General features: G+C 33.2%; 1 protein-coding gene across 6 annotated transcripts in view; it reads right to left on the bottom strand.

Annotated features, from left to right (window-relative positions):
- Window positions 1-19,617, bottom strand: part of ADGB (androglobin) — a 117,883-nt gene that overhangs the window by 25,465 nt on the left and 72,801 nt on the right. For 4 of the 6 annotated variants that reach the window (XM_084513821.1, XM_084513822.1, XM_084513823.1 and 1 more), the window contains 7 exons: window positions 18,242-18,380; window positions 14,775-14,969; window positions 11,395-11,488; window positions 8,915-9,049; window positions 8,573-8,726; window positions 1,485-1,672; window positions 326-510 (listed from right to left, as the gene is read on the bottom strand). In XM_084513821.1, the coding sequence (XP_084369947.1) occupies window positions 326-510; window positions 1,485-1,672; window positions 8,573-8,726; window positions 8,915-9,049; window positions 11,395-11,488; window positions 14,775-14,969; window positions 18,242-18,380 (1,090 nt within the window). The remainder of the gene's footprint in view (window positions 1-325; window positions 511-1,484; window positions 1,673-8,572; window positions 8,727-8,914; window positions 9,050-11,394; window positions 11,489-14,774; window positions 14,970-18,241; window positions 18,381-19,617) is intronic. The other 2 variants (XM_084513824.1, XM_084513825.1) reach the window with 1 other exon arrangement.

The following is a 19,617-nucleotide window of genomic DNA, read 5'->3' as shown; positions in this document are numbered from 1 at the left end:
ACGCATGAAATTTTCAGAACTGAGAAACTACTTCAATTATTCAGTCAACTCTACTTAGTTACAAAATAAGACCAATCCCCAGAAGAATAAAATAAGGATGGGCATCTTATTTCAATCAACTGTTTTGGTATCTCTCCTCGTTGCTGAGGGACAAGGATTCCTATCCATTGCTCAAGAATACAGTTGATTTCACTCAATCACAAAGCCACTAGGGATTTTATGGAAAAGTGGTGGAAAATACTATTTTCTGTGGTTATCTAAAGTTACTGTAAGAATACATATGCCATAGTGAATAAAATTGTCAAATACTGAATATAATACTCACCATTGGAACTCAAATGTGTTTCATTACTCAAGAAATTAAAAGCAGGAATGACTGCATGGCCCTTTCCAGTGACACTCACAATTTCTTCCTCATTATCTAGGACTTGTAGTTTAAAGAACACATCTGATTTAGAGGTTTGTACTTGCACTGTGGTAATATGTGGTGCTGTGACTTTTACTGAATACCTAAAGAAGAAAAAGAAACCAACACAGCAATATGACCAACAGTCCCAGATCTTTTTTTGAAAAATACCTGAATGTTGTTCTGTGCTGGAGACAAGCATTTAAAACTGAACTTGTAGCTAACTGTTTTCCTGCAATCTGATAGGCTAAACTTCTTGTACTGTAGTTTAGTGCAGTGAATCCATAATCAATAAAAGCGTGGATGGCTGCAAAAAGGGGGTGGTTTTGCCATTTATTTTTTATACTACCTTATAAAATGTCCAGATACACATTCTCCCTCCTACTGTACTAGAATTTATTGAAAAATATGGTTAGGCAGATGAGGGAACTGTTTCAATTAAAAAGGTAACCCTGCAAAAGAATGAAAACACAAAGAAACAAATAACAACAAACAGCCCTCTAATTAATAATAATAAAAAAAAAAAATAAGAAAAACTAAATAATGATTCTCTGATTTAATATGTTCTCTTAAGGCAATCTATATATGCTCCTCTAAAGCGTGTAGAAACTCTTCTACCAGCACTGCAAGATGGAAATTGATCAGATGAATCAGAAAACAGTGTTGTGTTTCTGAATTTTATTTCTAGCTTTGTTTGACAAGCTGAAAAATATACCAAACTTTATGCCTCCTCCCCACTTGCAAAATCTCAATTTTAATGCATGTTTAATCCCCAAAAGTAACATGGAATGATATATGGATAAGATTTCAAGATTGAGCCTAGAGAAATGCAGAATACTGTTACTACAATCTTGGAACTATAGTACTTCATACCTGTTCTTCATTAATCAGTTGCAATATTTCAGAAAACACTTCCATTTATGATCTGTTAAAGTTGGTATTGAGTATTGATGGACCATAAAATTGAGATGCTTGTTTTAACACCTTCCTATTCTAAGAATGAGGAAAGAACATACTTTTCTATCACAGATAGACCATGTAAAAGGCAGAATTTAATCATTCTTCTCTCAATGTTTACCTGAACATTACTTGCTTGTCATTGGGTATGTAATATTCCTTAATTTCTTTAGTAGAAAAGATGTTATTTACAGCCTCACGAGAGAGGAACGGGAGTGGACTATGAGAACCGATGAGCCGGAGCCTCCATCTTCCAGCTGCCACAGACAGGTCACCAGTACGTGCTTCAGCCATAAACGTATATCCTTTCTGAAGAGGGAAAACAAGTCATTTTACTTATTACAGTAATGAAAATGCAGTCTATGACTATTTGGAACACACCGTTTGTGTTAGGCTTATTAGAGTAATAAGATGTGCTTCATAAGCAATAATCTTATTGCTTTATTGTAGTCTAACTAAGCATCTCTTATTACGGGAATTTATACTTGGCAAAAAGTTATAAAGCAAGTCAAATACAATATCATCTATCTTCAGACTTGGTCTTATTTTTGGGGAGGGACACGATCAACAACAGAACAAACCATACCAGACCTACACTGCTCTGCTCTATTGCTGGGGAAATGTCATAGAGTTTCACTTCTCAAAGATATTCTCCAGAAACTAGGCTTTAGGGACAGTTTGCATTAAGGTAATTACCATACGAAGTTGTTGCCATAAGACAAGACAAGGCATAGTGTTAGTGTAAAATAAAATAAAAATCCTTGGAAAACTTTCTAGTTGCCCTAAGAGAGCAAAACTTTCAGTTTGCTAGTGTACCTATGGAAGGCGAAAAAGAATAATTATTGAAAGACAAATGTAGACTGTAAAACTGTGTTAGAGGTAGTAAGACGAGTTAAGAAATTCCTGATGACAATCAAGAAGAAATAGAAAGTAGTACATGATAATCAAAAAAGAATAGTCAAAGAAGTTTGTGGAAAAAAAAAAAAGTGAGAAAACATAAAAGATACATACATAAATGATGAAGTACAGATTCTTGTGAACAACACAAGCATAGAAGGAATTTTAAATTAATTATTTACATTCTTAAAGTGGTAATTATTTCTTATAATACACAAAATAAATTACAGCATCCTTAATTAGACATAAATGATAAATAAATATTTTAAGTAGAAATACAATAATTTAAAAAATAAACAAAAAATAAAAGATTCTGGTCCAGCATCAACAAGTTTGGCAAACTTCATTTTGAAATTATTAATCAATATCATCTATAAATTTTGAATAAAAGGAGAAAAAAAGCTTAGTTTGTACTATTGATAAAAGCATTCTTCATACTACTTGACTTCTTAGATTTCTTGTTTCTTTTCTTGCTGTTATGAGAGGTTCTCATATAACATCCTGGCTCTGCAGTTGTTTATGTTTTCCAGCTGTCTTGAACTGTTCAAACAATTAGGACTCTTTTTATTGTTCTTGTTTTTATTTCTCATTAGAACTATGCCAAATGACTCAAATCATTTGAGACTGCTCTATAGAACAATACCCTTTTTTTTTTTTTTCCGCTTCTGAACTATTTTAAAAGCTTGTTTTTTTTTTGTTTTTTTTTTTTTAATTAAATGATTCCCTGCTGTTTAAATCAATTCCCACTGTAGTCAGTGAGAAGCAACTATCAAACTCAAAAGGAATAAAGTGAAAAATCAGTTGAACACTTTTGAAATTCTATCCTTAATGATTTATTTCCCAACTGCAAACTCTCAACACTTGGACTTGATATCATCACTCCTTTTCTAATCATCAATAAAGAGGGCTGCCTTCAACTCAGATTGGCACATATCACTTCTGAGAGGCATATTGATAAGGAAGAATATTTCACATGAGCTTGTCAAATTCAAACTGACTTGCTCCTTTATTTACTCCAGAATATTAACCATAAAAGCAATTACAAGGTATAAGACATTCCCCCTCTCAAGTGGGGTGGAATAAGACAAGGAAGAAAGGAAGAGCTATTTTGGAGAAGAGGAAAAGAGACTGTGACTTCTATCTAGGCTAAGATACAAGAGTTGAATTCTTTCTAGAAAAAAACAAACAAAAAACAACAAAAAAAAAACACATTACTCCATTAATACGTGACTGTAATGTGACTTGAAAAGTTGATGCATTCTCTTTTTAATGCTATGTTGAGGAGAATATGAAATTTCACATTTTATTTAAAAGAATTGCTAAAGGATGTACCAGAGGTAAAATATTCCCCCATGGTTTTGCTAAGAGATTACTTCAAAAGGCTAACCTGTTTGTTTTTGTCTGCATGCCAAATGTAAGAAAGAAGTGTGGTCTAAAGTGTTGATGCATTTGAAAACTGCACAGCAATTTTCAGACTGTAGATGCTTTTAACTCCAAGGGTGACCACAGCTGAAGATGAAAAAACAGCAATTTTGGCAATTCATGCACAAAACATTTAGCAAAAGCTAGAAGACCTCACATATATGAAAGCATAGATAAACATAGAATGTAAACATGAAAATAACTTATTTCCCTGATAAACCAGACATTTTTCCTGCTAGAGGTAGTGTGAAAGTAAAGGTGAATACAATTTACTACATGGAAATATAGAGAGCTGATTCAATCTAAGGCTAAATTAATATTGTTCCCATTTTTAATAATATTATTTCAAGTGAGACGTTAAATGTCAGGTTATTAATCTCATTTTTATGAAAATGCTGGTTTAATATAAAAGCATTTTTAGCATTATAAACAAAAAATAATAAAAAATTCAACAATGGACCTGATGCATATTTACCTAATCTTTATGAATCCTGAGAAGAGGAATATAGAAAACCAGAATGTAATTTATAAGGTCTCAGAATTTGATTTTATTTTGTATCAAAAAAAATAAACAAACAAAATGAGTGTTACCACTTAAACAGCAAGGACAATAAAAAAGGGTATAATAAGTCAAATGGCCAATGGCTATGTAGCCAGGGAACTCAGAATTAAGTCCCTTCTTCAAATTCTTCAAACTCGTTATACAAACTTGTTATTTCAAACACTAAAAATTCATGCCCCACCCAAGAAGTGGCCCAAGAGAAATTTCTTTGAAAGGTTCTCACTCTCTTTTTGGTTTTATGCTAAATTTCCATTGAAAGAAATCAATACTTTCCAGTAAAATAAATAAATAAATGAATAGAAATCGTAAAAGAAAAAAATCTTGAAAAATTCATAAGGAGGCCTGTGTTTTCAAAACTGTCAAATAATAAAGGGTTACGATTTCAAGGCTTCTGAATTTTTAAGAATGAATGTAAAAGAAATGATTCATTATTTTAATTTGTGTAAACTGTAAGTCACTTTACAACCTTTATCACTACTCAGTAATAGCAACCATTCAAAACTATGATTCAGAAGAACTCACACATTTAAATATGTAATTAAGCACACAGTTAAAAATCTTCACCATTTTAAACAAGTGAAAGTCGAAACTGAGAGGGATATAGCCAGATATTCAAGTGCTTTCTAACAGGATGATGTACATAAAAAAAAATATTTTTTTTCTTCAATCATATTTTTAAAGTTCCAAAATCTTCATGTTTTCCGTAAGTATGCAGAAAATGTAGAACTGACATTTAAAAAAAAAAAAAAAAAAAGTAAGCACTGAATAACATAAGCAATTAGAAAGCAAAATAACTGATTTTTGCAGCTGGTAGGAACACCAAATAATCATCAGTCACTACTGAGAAAGTGAACTAATATACCCAGATAACTCCTATCTGCTTTATGTTTCATTCTTAAAAATCTCTGAGAGACTTTATTCCATACTTAGATTTCTTGCTTCATTTCACTATACCTGTGAATCAGAAAGGTTCTTTTTTTTTTAATATATATTTTAATATATATATTTTTAATATATATTTTTAATATATATCACCTTCAACAGCTAGTCAAGATAAACAACTGATCAATGTCCTAAATTAGACTTCCGTTTTCTAAATTAAATATGTTGTCAGTAATGATTTCTTAACATCTTATCTTTGTTGCTCAGCTGAAGATTGAAGAATGCTCATCTCTCTATCATTTTCTATGATCTGTTCAGAAAACTTGTGTATAAAAAAGACAATGGAGAAAAAAAAAAAAGAAAGAAAAAAAAAGAAAAACCTGTATCTAGCAATTGGGGAAAAAATGACTGCGAAGAAGAAAATGTAATACAAAAATAAATAAATCTAAATAATGTGAAGCAAGTAACTAGTTTCTATCTAGACTGTAATACGTGCAGAAAGAAGACAGACATTATTGCTAGTCTGCAGATTTTATTCGTATCGTAAAGTTCATTTCAGAGTGATTGAATGTATTCCAGGAATGACTCTGCAGCAGAATAATACCTGCTGATAAAATTTATATTTCACTCTGTTGTGAGCTGCTGATTCATAGTTTTGAAGCAGAACAACTAACTGGTAGGTTTATTAAAAAAAAATAAATGCACACACTATATGAATATTGACATTTAGGAATACAGGCATGCTGTATAATTTCTTCCTTGATGTATGACACTGTTGATTATTTTTTACCAAATACCATTAGAAAGAAAGGTAACAGATTAAAATAATAGCACTTTATTCTGTGTTTTATGACAATCATATAATGCCTTGTCAAAATGAGAAACTCCACAGCAGTGATTAAGAAATGTAATAAAAACAAGTACAAAAATACAGCATATATGTACAATACTGTTTTAATATTGTTAAATCAAAATCACTCTTTACTGATATTAACCACACTTAATTTTGTGAAATTTAAAGTCATGAGCTGAGAGAATAATAACTAAAATACCTTCTCTAATTATTAAGTGGAGAGGACTTCAACAAGGAAGAACAGGAGGAAAAAAAAAAGCCATTTAATTTAGTTAATGACAGAATCGCTGAGGTTATGTGCTGAGTACATGGAAAAAAAATAAAAAAGGATTATAGGAAGTATCATGTGGGGGTAGGGCATAGGAAAATGAGCATTTCCAGTATTTAAACCATAGTACTGCATAGTATTGGTAAGATCTTATTTGTAATACTATGCACTGGACACTGTGCAGGATTGTGCACAATCCTCATCACTTTCTTGAAAGGCACTAAATGGTGTTCAACACAGAGACTTCTTTGTGCATCCTGTCACTTGCCACTCTCGAATTCTGAACTGAACTTTATTTCCCAGTAGAATACACACCCTATCTCTGAAGATCCCAAATTAGCTCTGAGAACTTGAAGAGCTTGTCTACAGCCCTGCATATTCCTCTAGCAGTAGCAGTCCTTACCTGTCACATTCAGCCAGCTTTCACTACAAACACCAGATAAAATAAATTCATTCTTCTGGGGGCAGAGGTGAAAGTACTTGCAAGTATGAGTTGCAAAAGAAGGATAAGAAAAATACTTCTATGGTGTTAGACTAACATCAGTTCCTTGCTATTGACTGATGAGACTGAGAAGGCCAAAACATGAACTTCTCTTCCCTAAAAAGATAAGCCATGGATAGTGTGGCTAACAGTTAACAGCAGAAGTAACACTAAAGAGATTAGGGGCAGGCCAGAATAGGAAAATAAGCGGTAAATGATTATATTAATTTCATTTTTAGGCCTGATGAACTTCTGAACTGAATGATAATTAAACAGAATAAAACAATCGCAGACGTTTTTATTTATGTTTCATAATTGATGGAGGAAAGGTAACATACTTGAGGACTACAGAACTATGATGTTACTTTTTTTAAATGGACAAAGTTGCCTAGAAAATTATCAGACAACGTAGATTCAATGGCTGGAAATACAAAATAAATAAAGAAATTAACCACTTGCAACCCACTCAATGAAGCAAAAAGATTATTAGCAGAAAAAAAGTCACATACCAATCAAGTTTCCTTCTATAGGAAAGTACATGAAAAGAATGAAGGAGAAATAGTAGACATCATATATCTTGCCTTGAGTAAGACACCTGACACCGTCTCTCTGCTCATTCTTATAACTCTACAGAAATGCGGTCATAAGGAGGAATCTAGAGTGGATATTGGATAACCACATCCAAAAAGCACATATTCTTGACCCAGTTTGTAAAAGAAGGTTGCAGTCAGTGAGATTTCAAAGATCCAAACCTGGAACTGATTTCATTCAATAATTCTGTTAGTAACGTGGATGGTGGAAGGGAAAATATATGTTTAATTAACCGATAACATGATGCTAAGGATTGTAGCTTATGTAAGGATTGTAACTTGTAAGGATTTTGTCTACTTAGGAAGACAAAATAAGAATTCAAAGTTATTCTAAACCAGGGAAACAGTCAAAAAAAAAAAAAAAAAGCCATTAAAATCAATAGTGAAATACAACATATTTAGTCAAGAACAATAAACTACAAGATTCAGTTCTTCAGAAAAGCACCTAGGGTTACAATAGTATGAGTCAACAATCTTGGTGCAAAAAAAGGGAAAGCATCACAGCCAGATTTATAAGGCAAAGTTACAAGACACGTAAACTACATTTCTTGCTCATCATCTGTATGGCCTTCAGTAAATCCTTGGTGCAAAGCTTTGTGTGCTCAGAGTTGTACATCATAAACAAGAATGAAAACAACTGGGAAGAGTCCAGAGGAGAAAGTAATCAAGAGCGTAGGAAACACATGTTGCAAGACTGAGCAAATTGTCATTAGCCTAAAGACAAAAAGGCAGGAGGAGGGGAAGGTGTGATAATTATGTAACTACATTTATTTTATTTATTTCCAGGAGCAAATTATTCTAATGATTCTTAGAGGCTTTGAGGGGGAGCACATCTAAAGCTGTATTTGGCATCAGCACTACAATTATCATTAGCACCTGAAGAAGCATGTAATTTAATAATTGCAAGCATGCCTTATAAAAGGCTATTTGTGCCACATTCTTAGTATGGTCCTCGACTCTTCAAGGTTATCCTGCCAGGTGAACAGCATCAGCCACAACAGCCAAGTTGCCTTTGATTAGCACAGCTCAGGGAAATTGGGTGATACGCTTCCCTTTAGAAATGATCAAAAATAACCAAAGAAAATTCAGACTATTCTTTCCACATTGAAGGCTTAGCATGGAAGAAGATCATTAACAGTCTGTTTAAACTTGCTAATAAATATGGGTGTACTTCTAAGCAGAACGTTACAATTTAGCTGAAAATATCAGGCAACCATTATTAAAATACTTTCCATCACCACTCTTCACATTTACCTTATTTTTGGGATAAACCTGAGGTGTCACTTTGAAAAAGACATGTGGCATTTCTTCCAGAGTGTCATTATCAACTACATGAAGTCTACAGGAAGGGATAGTGGTATACATCTTTGGCACTATAAACATATCTTCTGGGACAATAAATATCTCCCTACAATAAAATAAAATTCAAATTTCATTCAAAATATTTTCACAAATTAAGTGATTTATGTAACATGAAGTATACCTTAGAATTTAAGGAAAATTACATAAAATTATGTTTTTAAACCAGATTAGGAAAAACACAATGTATCAATATTATTTCCTCATAAGAATCATATAAGGCTGTATGAAACTCACCTAAAAATTACAAACCAAATATTTGGTGGCTGATCAGCATATGTTACAGCATAGTCGGCAAAAGAGACCTTACACCACTCATCTTCATAGCAAGGAAACTTTTCAATTGACTTACAGTTTTTTTTAAACATCTCTCTGGAAAGCAGAAAAAGAGATAAACATTTAAATCTAATGAGGAGGGGACAAATATCTTGACTTTGACTTACATTAATCATGAGCAACACTGGTTTGCATCTGACCATAAATATAAAATCGGTTATTAAAAGTTTTACTAACACTACTATCCTCTCCATTAGTTATTCACACTAAAAAAGTAACAGATTAGGTAGAAAACGTGCTCTTAGGTTCAATAACTAATAGCCTGTAATAGCTGATACTTACATACAAATATTTGTATCTATCAGTCTATCCGTGTTTTTTTGTTTTGTTTTGTTTTTTAATTGAAAAAATACATACATATCCATAAGAATAACTTCCATTTCTTTATATTAAGCTGTCATCTTAAAGCTGTGGCATCATTATGAGATTAAAAAATAAAAAACATCTTTCTGTGTTTTTTTTTTTTTTTGTGTGTGTGTGTGTGTGTGTGTGTTTTGTTTGTTTGTTTTGGTTTGGTTTTGGAACAAGACAGCAATAAAAATAAAACCAAACAAATTTAAAATATGATTAAAATTGTTCCTTACATATAGGAAGGAACCTAAAAATGGTAACTTCAAAAGTTATTCTTTAGGCAAATAAGCTATTAGGTGTTATTAAATTCTATGAAATTAGAGTCAATGTGAGTGGCACCTAACTGACAGCACAAAGTTCTATTTATCATTTGTAATATCAAAAGTTCATGTTCCCAAAACATGTCCAATTCCTTCAGTTGCTAAAATATTATCAACAAAACCTGGACAATGGTACTTTGATGTTTTGTTACCCCTAGATAGCAACTGAAATTACACAAACTGTCCTCACAACCATTTTTTTAGTAATGATCACAGTCAACCTTGACATTTAATTAAGGTAAGCCACAGACTGGATCCAACTATTGCCAGAAGTAGTTTAAAGGATGCTTTGAAATCTTAGTCCACAAAGTTTTGCAAAGGTTCCTTCTGCTACTGATAAACACCACGCTTGAGCAGAAAAAGCATCTTGGAACCTCAGATTTGTGAACTCCTTGAAAATTACAGTATGGACAAATATAGTGAGCTTTTCACCAGAATTGTGGGATGTATAATGACAAACAGATGGTAACTCTAGCTTAATCTTGTTTTAGACCAGGTGTTTGTATTCTAAAATGGTACTGCTTCAGCCCTGTGGTATGTCTGGGGTTGGAGTATGGGGGAAACTTTTACCCTAACACTGAACTCCTGAAATTCATGCACGTAACTTTACTGGACAAGGTGCTATATTACTATCGTAAATTCAGTTCAGATCAGTTTTTAAAATATATATTATTATTATCTTTCGAAATTATATATAAAGTCATAGCAACATGATTTTAACAGTCAAATACATCCCCTAAGACAACGCCTGAGAATCAGTCCCATATGTTTGAAAAATCTGAAGACAGATTAACAGCTGCATCTTATCTTTGGTTATTTAGAGATGCTGCCATTCTAACACTGAGGTCTACAACTGCAGCCTTATTCCAAATGTTAAAGTCCTGATCCCACCTACATGCCAAGGTTATAACAGGACACAGTTATCCTAATTAGAAAGACTAAAAGGTGAAATAAAGATATACCCCATGTGAGTGTTCCTCAAATTGCTGAGTTATATGAAGTGAGGATTTGTATTCACAGCCAGTAATTATTGCTAGTTTTCACTCCTCAACCTTAGCAGAGCTGGTCTACTGCTGGATTGGTCGTGTGAACACTTGCACAGATATTTTTTAAGGACTTTGTGAAAATATGTGATCCCCAAAGGCAGTCATGCTTGAAAATGATTTAAGGAACACTGCTGAAATTGGTGCAGCTATCTTTGCAAAAGCTGTTATTAAATACCAGGGAACACAAACACTTTCTTTCAAGCAAGTGTTGCAAACAGATACCCCAATGATATAAATTATGCTAGAATTAAATAGCCTTTCTAATGTCAGTCATGATTCCTTAAAACGAATCAGAAGCATGAATCAAAAGGTTTCTTTAAATCATCTGGATAGATGTTTAATCAAAGAATCAGCATCAGATTTATATGTATGAAACAGCCTACAGGATATTAATTTAAAAAAAAATAGTACAGAAGAATACAGACAATATTCTAGTTCAAGCTGTAGGAAAAAAAACATCTAGTAACATCCTTACCTAATGATTAGAAGTGATATAGTTTTATTCAAGTAAATAAAGCGCATAGAATAAAGCAGAGCATGTTCTTCATGGAAAGTGTCTCATCCTTTTCAACAGAGTTTAGTACATTTATTTTGTGAAACAGCAATTTATGGCAATTCTACAGAACTGGCAGCAACAAAATAGTTGAATTTATAGCTTCATTACCTTAACAGTATTACAGCACACTGTTCAAAATTTAGCTCAATTGCAGTCCACAATTTTTGCAAGGTTTCTTTGACAATAGTGTTTTCTTTAGTACCTACAAATAATGAAATAAGTTAGAAAAATGTACAAAGCACCTACATTTTTATTGTTTTTAATATACACCTGCCAAATACACATGAGAAACCTTACTTGCACAAATTAATTTCCTTACAAATCATTAGGATCTTATTTGGAATTTTACAGAGGTTTCACAGAGCTGATAACTACTTTTTCCTTTGATAGAGGAAAACTCCTTTCTCATCACCTTTGTACTTTTCAGTACTCCTGCAACATCAAAAATGATGTGACTAATATTTTCTGATTTACAGACCTTTACAATAACACATTGCATTGATATGAGATGATCTCTGTCCTCAGAGAACACACTGTCCTCAGAGAACACACTGATAGAACAACTATCAGTAGCAATTATAATACTAAGAGGCAGGTGCCTAGGCAATCTGTGAAGCTAAAAAGAAGAGAATTAAACAGCTCTAGGGGATAATTCACCCCACCCATGCCTGATACCTCCCAGATGACAGTCTGTGTTTCCATCTGAGGATGTCTACTTCCATCTGCAGAATGAAGATGAAGACTAGCAACTGTTTTATACCTCTAACATTTAACTTTCCAAGACTAAATTTATGTGAAATCCTCCTTTATTGCATAAACAATTAATGGCAAAGTAAACAACAACAACAACAAAAAAAAAAACAGTAAGAGGATGGGGAAAAAGCTACACTTTACCACAATGACAAGTAAGAGAAAAAAAATAGATAATGGCAAAAAGGAGAAGAATAGTATGATTTAAAAAAAAAAAAAAAATCCAAACAGCAAAGCACTGTAAAGAAAATACCTCAATTAAATGTAGCAGTGTAGAGGTTAATCAGAGGAAGCTAAGACATTATAGAAAATTACAGAAAGGAGTCGAGGTACTCATATACAGAGTTTGATAAAACTCTAGAATCTGAATCATCAAAAGGGCGGATTCCAGGCTCTGGGATTTGTAGGAGTTAATACAAGTGAAAGCTTACAAGAACACCTAATTTACAAATGGCACTTTTTATAAATTAATAGGACACTAGACTACTTAGAGGAAAAGCTTTAGTAAGACTGGGTGCAGGTGATAATTTGGGAGAAAGGCAGCACTAGATTTACAGATGAGGAGTTGAAAGTTTGAAAGATAACTCGAGTAGATCAACAGGTGCAGGTAAATATGCAAGAGAAAGAACCCTAGCAATGATGCTAGGTCAGGAAGGAATTTCTAGCAGACGGTACTTAGTAAAAGGTGACCATGTATCTCACAGCAGAGCGGTTTTCTTTGTCAAGATCCTCAGGCATTCACATACTGTGAGGCTAGAAGGTATCTTTATGATCTGACTTTCCATATAACAGCCTAGTTAACACGTTAAATTCTGTTTCATCACATGTAAAGAATTACGTCTTTTTTGAATTGGATGTGTATTTTTGATTTTACAGTTTTCAGTGATGAAAACCCAATAAAACTCTTGTTTTATTCTGGTAAATACCTTATACTTTTTAAAACAAGTACCTCTTTTTCTAGTTTGAATGTGTCTGGATTCAACTTGTAATCTTTGAATCTCAGACTAAAGACCTCATTAACCCTTCAGATCTCACACTAAAGACCTGTTTGCTTGATCCTTTTCTCATGTGGATACTTACAGATTATAATGATGTAATTCTTAATCTTCCATTTTGTCGAATTCAAAACTAACAGTATACAAGTATAAGACCCTTCTTTAATCAGATCCTTACAACTCTACCCAGATCCGGTCAACTGTCTTTCTTCTTGGACTGCAGACACTGCAGCTGGACACAGTAGTCAAGCTAAGATGATAGAATTGCTGACTAAGAAATGTAGCATAAGTCTTCAACTGCTATGTAAGGTACCTCTATTTACATACCTAAGAATGAAGCATAGCATCGGCATAACATCTTTTGAACACAGGATCAGCCTTTGATGCTGTGTTCTGCTGATTATCTATTACGTTCCTCAGGTGTTTGTATGGACTTGTTGGGAGAGGAATTGTATTTACTCACTATCAGTCTCTCCTACACATTGCCCACAGGACACTGAAATGTAGGTAATGTGACTCACAAAAAAGTTTCCAGCAGAACTGTAACAGCCTGTCATAAACTGGGTATCTGACTAGGTTTTTTAATGATGATCTCCAACTTCAAATAGAATGAAAATACAGAGTTATGGCCTTAGAAAGACTAAATTTAGATTTGTTAGGCTATGAATGCTCCAAATACTTCATCAATATCATAATGCTATTTGAAATGGTTATGCCAGAATTTATAGAATTATACATGATACAGGATTAGTAAGAGTTTTTCATTATGTTCTCTGAACTGCAATGGTCATGGTTTGTGGAGGTCCTCTTGAAGAGAGCTTTTCTGCCTCCCCTAAGCGTGTTCTGAATTCAAATCTATGAAAAACAAACCATAATGATCCTCAGAAATATACAAATAAAGTATTTCAGGCCAATGCTTAGCTGAAATTATGTAAAATCTTTCTCTCTCTCCATCTCTAATCACCTTTTCTCACTTTTTCACTTGTACACTCAAACCACATTTTCCTACTCCCTTTATCAGAACATTTCTTTAACCCAGTTTAAAATCATTGGAAATACTGAGCTCTGCCAATGACATTTAGATTTCTTAAAGCCTAAGTTCAAATTGTTATTTGCTATACACATTAAAATAAACAAACCAACAAAAGACCAAGAAAATAAAACACAAATACATATGAATGAAAAGAAACTCTCCAAATGTATTACTTTCTTAATTTCCTTAGAATTCTCTCATCACAGGTGTCCACACATATTTTCTTGTAATTTCTACTGTATGTGATGATTTCTACTGTATGAGACCATCACAAATTTCTACTGTATGTCTCATCACAAATCAACATGACAATGTTAAAATATAGTTTAGATAAACACAGACAAACCTACTTGTTGCAATGATGTAAAAGAAGGACACATATGAATGCTTAAAAACTTTACTTGCTTTTGCAGAAAATAAGCATTTAACCCAGCTCTAAGCGAAAACTATCTTAAAGTAGATTCTACTTTAATACTTATGGAAATCAACGACAGGTGTCTTACATTACTTTTTAGAATCAAATGTGCTAAGTGGTTAGGTGGAACACTCTTCATAGTTTTATATGAGATTAGTAATTGAACTATAATGTTCTACTGTATTTTGGTTCACTTTAACTAGGTATAATTAGGAACAAAATCTTTACAGTAAATATTTGAACAAGATGAAGCATGAAACATTTTTTTTAAAAAAGGTAATTTTAAAGGACACACCTGGTTTTCTGCTATTCAGTACTTTCCTCACATAAGCCCCCCTCCAAATGGCTTGGAGTTTAAGAGCCGCTGCTTCTTCTTCAAAAGTGGGAATTCTTTTCTGCCAGATACCAGGGGAATTAACTTCAGAACTCTCTGAAGTAAGGGTAAGAGAATGAGCAACATCATTAAAGCTGGAAGTCCTGTAGCTGCTTGCTATGAAGTGAAAAAATAAACAAATGATTTGAGAGCTATATTAGAGAAACATGGTGGTTTATGCATAAAACTTCCATATATGACATAAATATGGCTCCTAAAATTTTCCTCCTATAATGACAAAAATAGACACCGTATACTGTGTAATTACAAAGTTAACATGCAGCTACTATGATACTGCCAAATACCAAATCATCAAATCCTTACTTCTTTTTACAGACAGCTATTTCAATGTATTGTTAAAAACCAAATCTTTTAATATAATTTCAAAATAGCCTTCCAAACATATGCCAATAGAATTTGATGCATCAAAACCTGAATCTGCATATAGCTTAAAAGAGCCTCATAACATTTTAAGTGCTTCTATCTCTCAATCTGATCATTTTATGAAGTAATAATTTAAACACTAACATTATTCAATATATTATATTCAGCCTTTCCTAAGGAGCTGTAGAATAAGGGTAGGATCTATGATAAACTGGGAGTTCATTTATCTGACTGTTAATTTGTGTAGCAGTTTTTGAGTGGAACTGACATCAGTAGGATCTGAAAAATTACTGATTAACCCTGTGAAGGAATCCTTGCCTAGAATTAGCATTCTGGAAGCCATCAGTACCAGGATTTAGGGAGAGGGTATGGGGAGCAACACTACAAGGAATCAGTGCCAGGAGGCCAGTTTGGAACTGCAACCATATGCAGTGAGGAGGGTGAGACAGCGAGAGGGGAAGGAAACTGTGCTCCAAAATGAAATACCAACAAACAAAAAGGAGGAGAGAGTGCTGCTTGAAATGTAGGACAAACTAGCTTTAGAAAAGATATTGCTGTCATCAACAAGATCACACATTTCAATCTAATCTCTTGTATCAAACATTGATAAAATTGATTACTTCCAACCATCAATCCTCATTATTGTCTTATTTCCAAACCCCAGAAAACTTCTTTAATATCAAGTGACTCTGAAACACTCTGTGTAGTGGTGCTACAATACCACTTCAACAAAGTACGGATCAGAACTCAACAAGATTCATGGTACAGCCACTTTTATAAGATGTATGTGCATGTTCTGTGCATGTAAGCACAGAATAATATAGACTGGAGGGGACCATTGGAGGCCATCTGGTCTAATCTGTGAGGCTAAAGAATATATGGATATACAGTCAATTAAACATTGATTTGTTTCTAAATATACAAATACAGTAACTTGGTTGCAGTGTCATGCACAGAAATGACAAAATCTCACTACCTATTCACATAAACTGTCAAAAGTTACACCAAGTCAGGATGAAAACTGGAAACACTGATTGTCACCTGTGCTTTGCTACCATCTACCTATTTTTCCCCCACCATTTGGCTTGCTTTATGCTTTTTCAAATGTAGCTGTCTCCATTTAGTATTCTGGGATGGAGCCTGAACAAAAGCATGTGCTTACTCTAATGCAATCTTTATTAAGCAGGGCAAAATATATACATCCAAAGGTAAATAAAGGCAAAGGGAAACAATTCACTTTCCAACCTTTTGTGATTTAGGTCTGGAAAAGCAAAAAAAAAATAATAAGAAGATAAATTTTACACTGTAGGAAAGCAAACAAAAATTTTATTTGTCACACATTTCTTCCACTTTTTATGATTTAGGTGGGGAATCAAAACAAACAAACAAAAATAATCTGCCACACTGTACCTTATAATTCAGTAACATGTATGAGGTCTTTGCTATATGAAAATTTCATATATTGTAGCTGTATTGATTATTCAAATCTAATGTAAAAATGCCTTCTTGTTTATTGTTGACAAGTACTTAAGGTTGGATTTTTTTTGGAATACAGAAATTAGTTGCACAATCATAGAAATTGTTGAAAAATGTGACATGTTGTCGACTCCAAGTATTGTTACAAATGTCAATAGACAGGCCCTTATAACTTTTACTCTTGTCTTAGAATATAAATCTGAAAAACACATTGAGTTATGTAGTCATTCTGTCCAATTCTTCATCTTTTATATATCAAAAACAATAACCTTCAGATTTGGAGGAAAATCCCCATTAAAGCATCAACAAATATAGGTGCTTTCTCAAAATTTATTAAATTATTTTGTTAGTAAAGATATTCGTGTAAATTTTAATGATTTTTTTTATACTGACTTTCCAACATAAAATGACTAATGAAAGGAAAGTTATAACCTGTTTTGTTGACCATGAGCAAAGACTTCATATTGTAAGTTTATAACTGCAGAAGGGGAAGCTAAGTAACCCTGAAAGAATGGTCTTTAAATGGTGAAAATGCATCTTCATGCCAGTTTTTCAGATTAATTCTTTTTGTCTTGATATGAAGCCATAAACATAAAGCTTACATTAATAAAATAAATATTAATAGATTAAAAAGTTACACATATAGTAAGATAAGTCTATGGAATAGAAAAAAGCCATGTATCTGGTTGCCAGGTGAACTTAATTCTAACTCCTTATGCCTCCAGCCTGCATACAAAATGAGTAAAAGAACCTGCAATGAGAGAATTATTCTGGGAAGGGGAACCAGCAAAGCCTGTGCACCTTATTGCCCCATTCAGTGTCACCAAACTTCCTGTCACATTCCCTATAATATCATGATCCCTCCCACAGTACCTTCAGATAGCTAACATACCCTAATCACAGGCTGGAGATGAGGTGGATGGTGCTGTAGCTAGTTCCCACACTACACGTGTGACTAGCCAGAATACTATCCAGCAAACACAATGATTTGACAACTAATCAAGGATTCAAACTAACTAAACTAACAACTAACTAAGGTTTTTTTTTTTAAAAAAAAGGGGGGGGGGGGGTAAGGGGAGGAAGGAAAGGGGGAGAGAGAGCTGGTAATCAATCCACCATCAAGAAATAGAACTTTCAGTAAAGGTAGTTACTTGAGCCTTCCCTTGCTCTCATTTCATGTACACTGTAGCTATTTAAACTCATTTCAAGTGATAATTTGAAAAAGATCCAAGATCTGCAGTATACCAGGTAAAATAAAGTATCTGTAAGTGCTCTTTAATACCAACAAATGCAAATCAAAGAAGACAAAGAGTGATTTTATAAATTAATAAAACATAAACATACTTAACAAAGACAAGGTTTAGTTCTATTATCAGATCTGTCAGAAATCTTGGGCATCTCATAGGAAGCAAACCATTTCTCATTCTTAATGAACCAGGAGAGAAAACACAAGATTAGTGAAGAGTTAATTCCCTCCAAAATAAGAATGGCATATATGTTCAAAGTGATTAACAATACTGGTCCAGTACCTGAAGACACACTGTCATCCTCAAAAATCTCAGTGTCTTTAAAATCCAAAGTGAAGGATCTGAAGGCAAATTTATATCTGTAAGGAACCTTCTTGCCCAACACATACTTAATCAAATACCAAAATGCACTATTGAAAACCTAAAATCAAAAAGAAGAAAAACATTTATCAGAGAATTATTCATTTTTAAAAGCTGATCTATATAGCTTCTCATTAAAGTTGCAAAAACTGTTTCTTTTTCATTACATGTTTAACTTCCTCTCATACAGTAACTGAAAATTAGTCCTCACTTGTGGGACTACAGTGCTTCATGACAGCAATCAAGAGCAAACCTGTTTCATACCTGACTTTTTAAGTACAGGACAGAATGTAAAGCATGTTTTTATCATCCCAAAATAGTTTATCGTTTTATGTAAAGTGAGCTGATTGCCTCAGACCAGAGGATGTCAGAACACACAATTGCCGTCATAATAGATGGCATTCTTATTATAAGTTTTAGAACAGAGACAAACTGAATGGGCATACTTGAATTAATCGATGGTGCCACTATCAAAAGTAAGAATATACTGATGGATGAAAGGGGAAAATTTGCTGTCTTATTTATAGGACTAAAGTGATATTTTTATTCTCAACACCCTGATGCTGTTTAACAAGCAGAAATCCAGTCCCTTTTTCCATCCCTAGCTAGATTAGAAAATTTTAAGTGTATTTTTCAGAGCTTGTCTCTCAATTTGAATTAAAGAACAGAGCAATAACTCAATGGAAAAAATATTTATCTGATTATTTTTCTCTTTCATTGTCCTTATTTCCAAATTGTTCTGCTTTCTGGAAACATTTTATCTCCAGTTATGTATAGTAATGTTAATAAAAACTTCTTTTGAAAAAATTAACACTGGCAAAGAGAGAAACTACTTTAATACGTGTTTATATTCAGAATCATTTTTCATTGTTTACATTAAAGATTGATTATTTCCATATTTTCATTCATGAATCACTGTTGGCTAATTCAGTGCCTCTCATTTATTTTATGTTTTGTTGTTGTTTCTTTTTCTTATTCCTTTACAAATATATACACTGCTTTTGTGAGGGGAGAAGAGAGATGCCTCCTGAATCGTTCTTCAAGTCCCTAAGTTTTACACATTTCATAGTAGTAAATAGTAAATACATTTAAAATTTGTATTTTCTATTTCAGAGAGGACTTTTTGGACTTGGGAGAGAGTCCAGTGCAATGCATTGTCCAAATGCAAGTTCAAATGCAGAGAGTCTATGTTAGAGGTGGCATGAAAATTGGCTCTTTCATAAGAGATGCACCTGGAACTGTTTATAGTTCTCCTGTTTTGCTGATTTTGAGCCTGGTATCAAGCCTTTACATCAAAA

Source organism: Aythya ferina (assembly GCF_964211825.1).
Source record: "Aythya ferina genome assembly, chromosome: 3".
NCBI lineage: Eukaryota > Metazoa > Chordata > Aves > Anseriformes > Anatidae > Aythya > Aythya ferina.
This window is presented reverse-complemented; position numbering and strand designations above follow the sequence as displayed.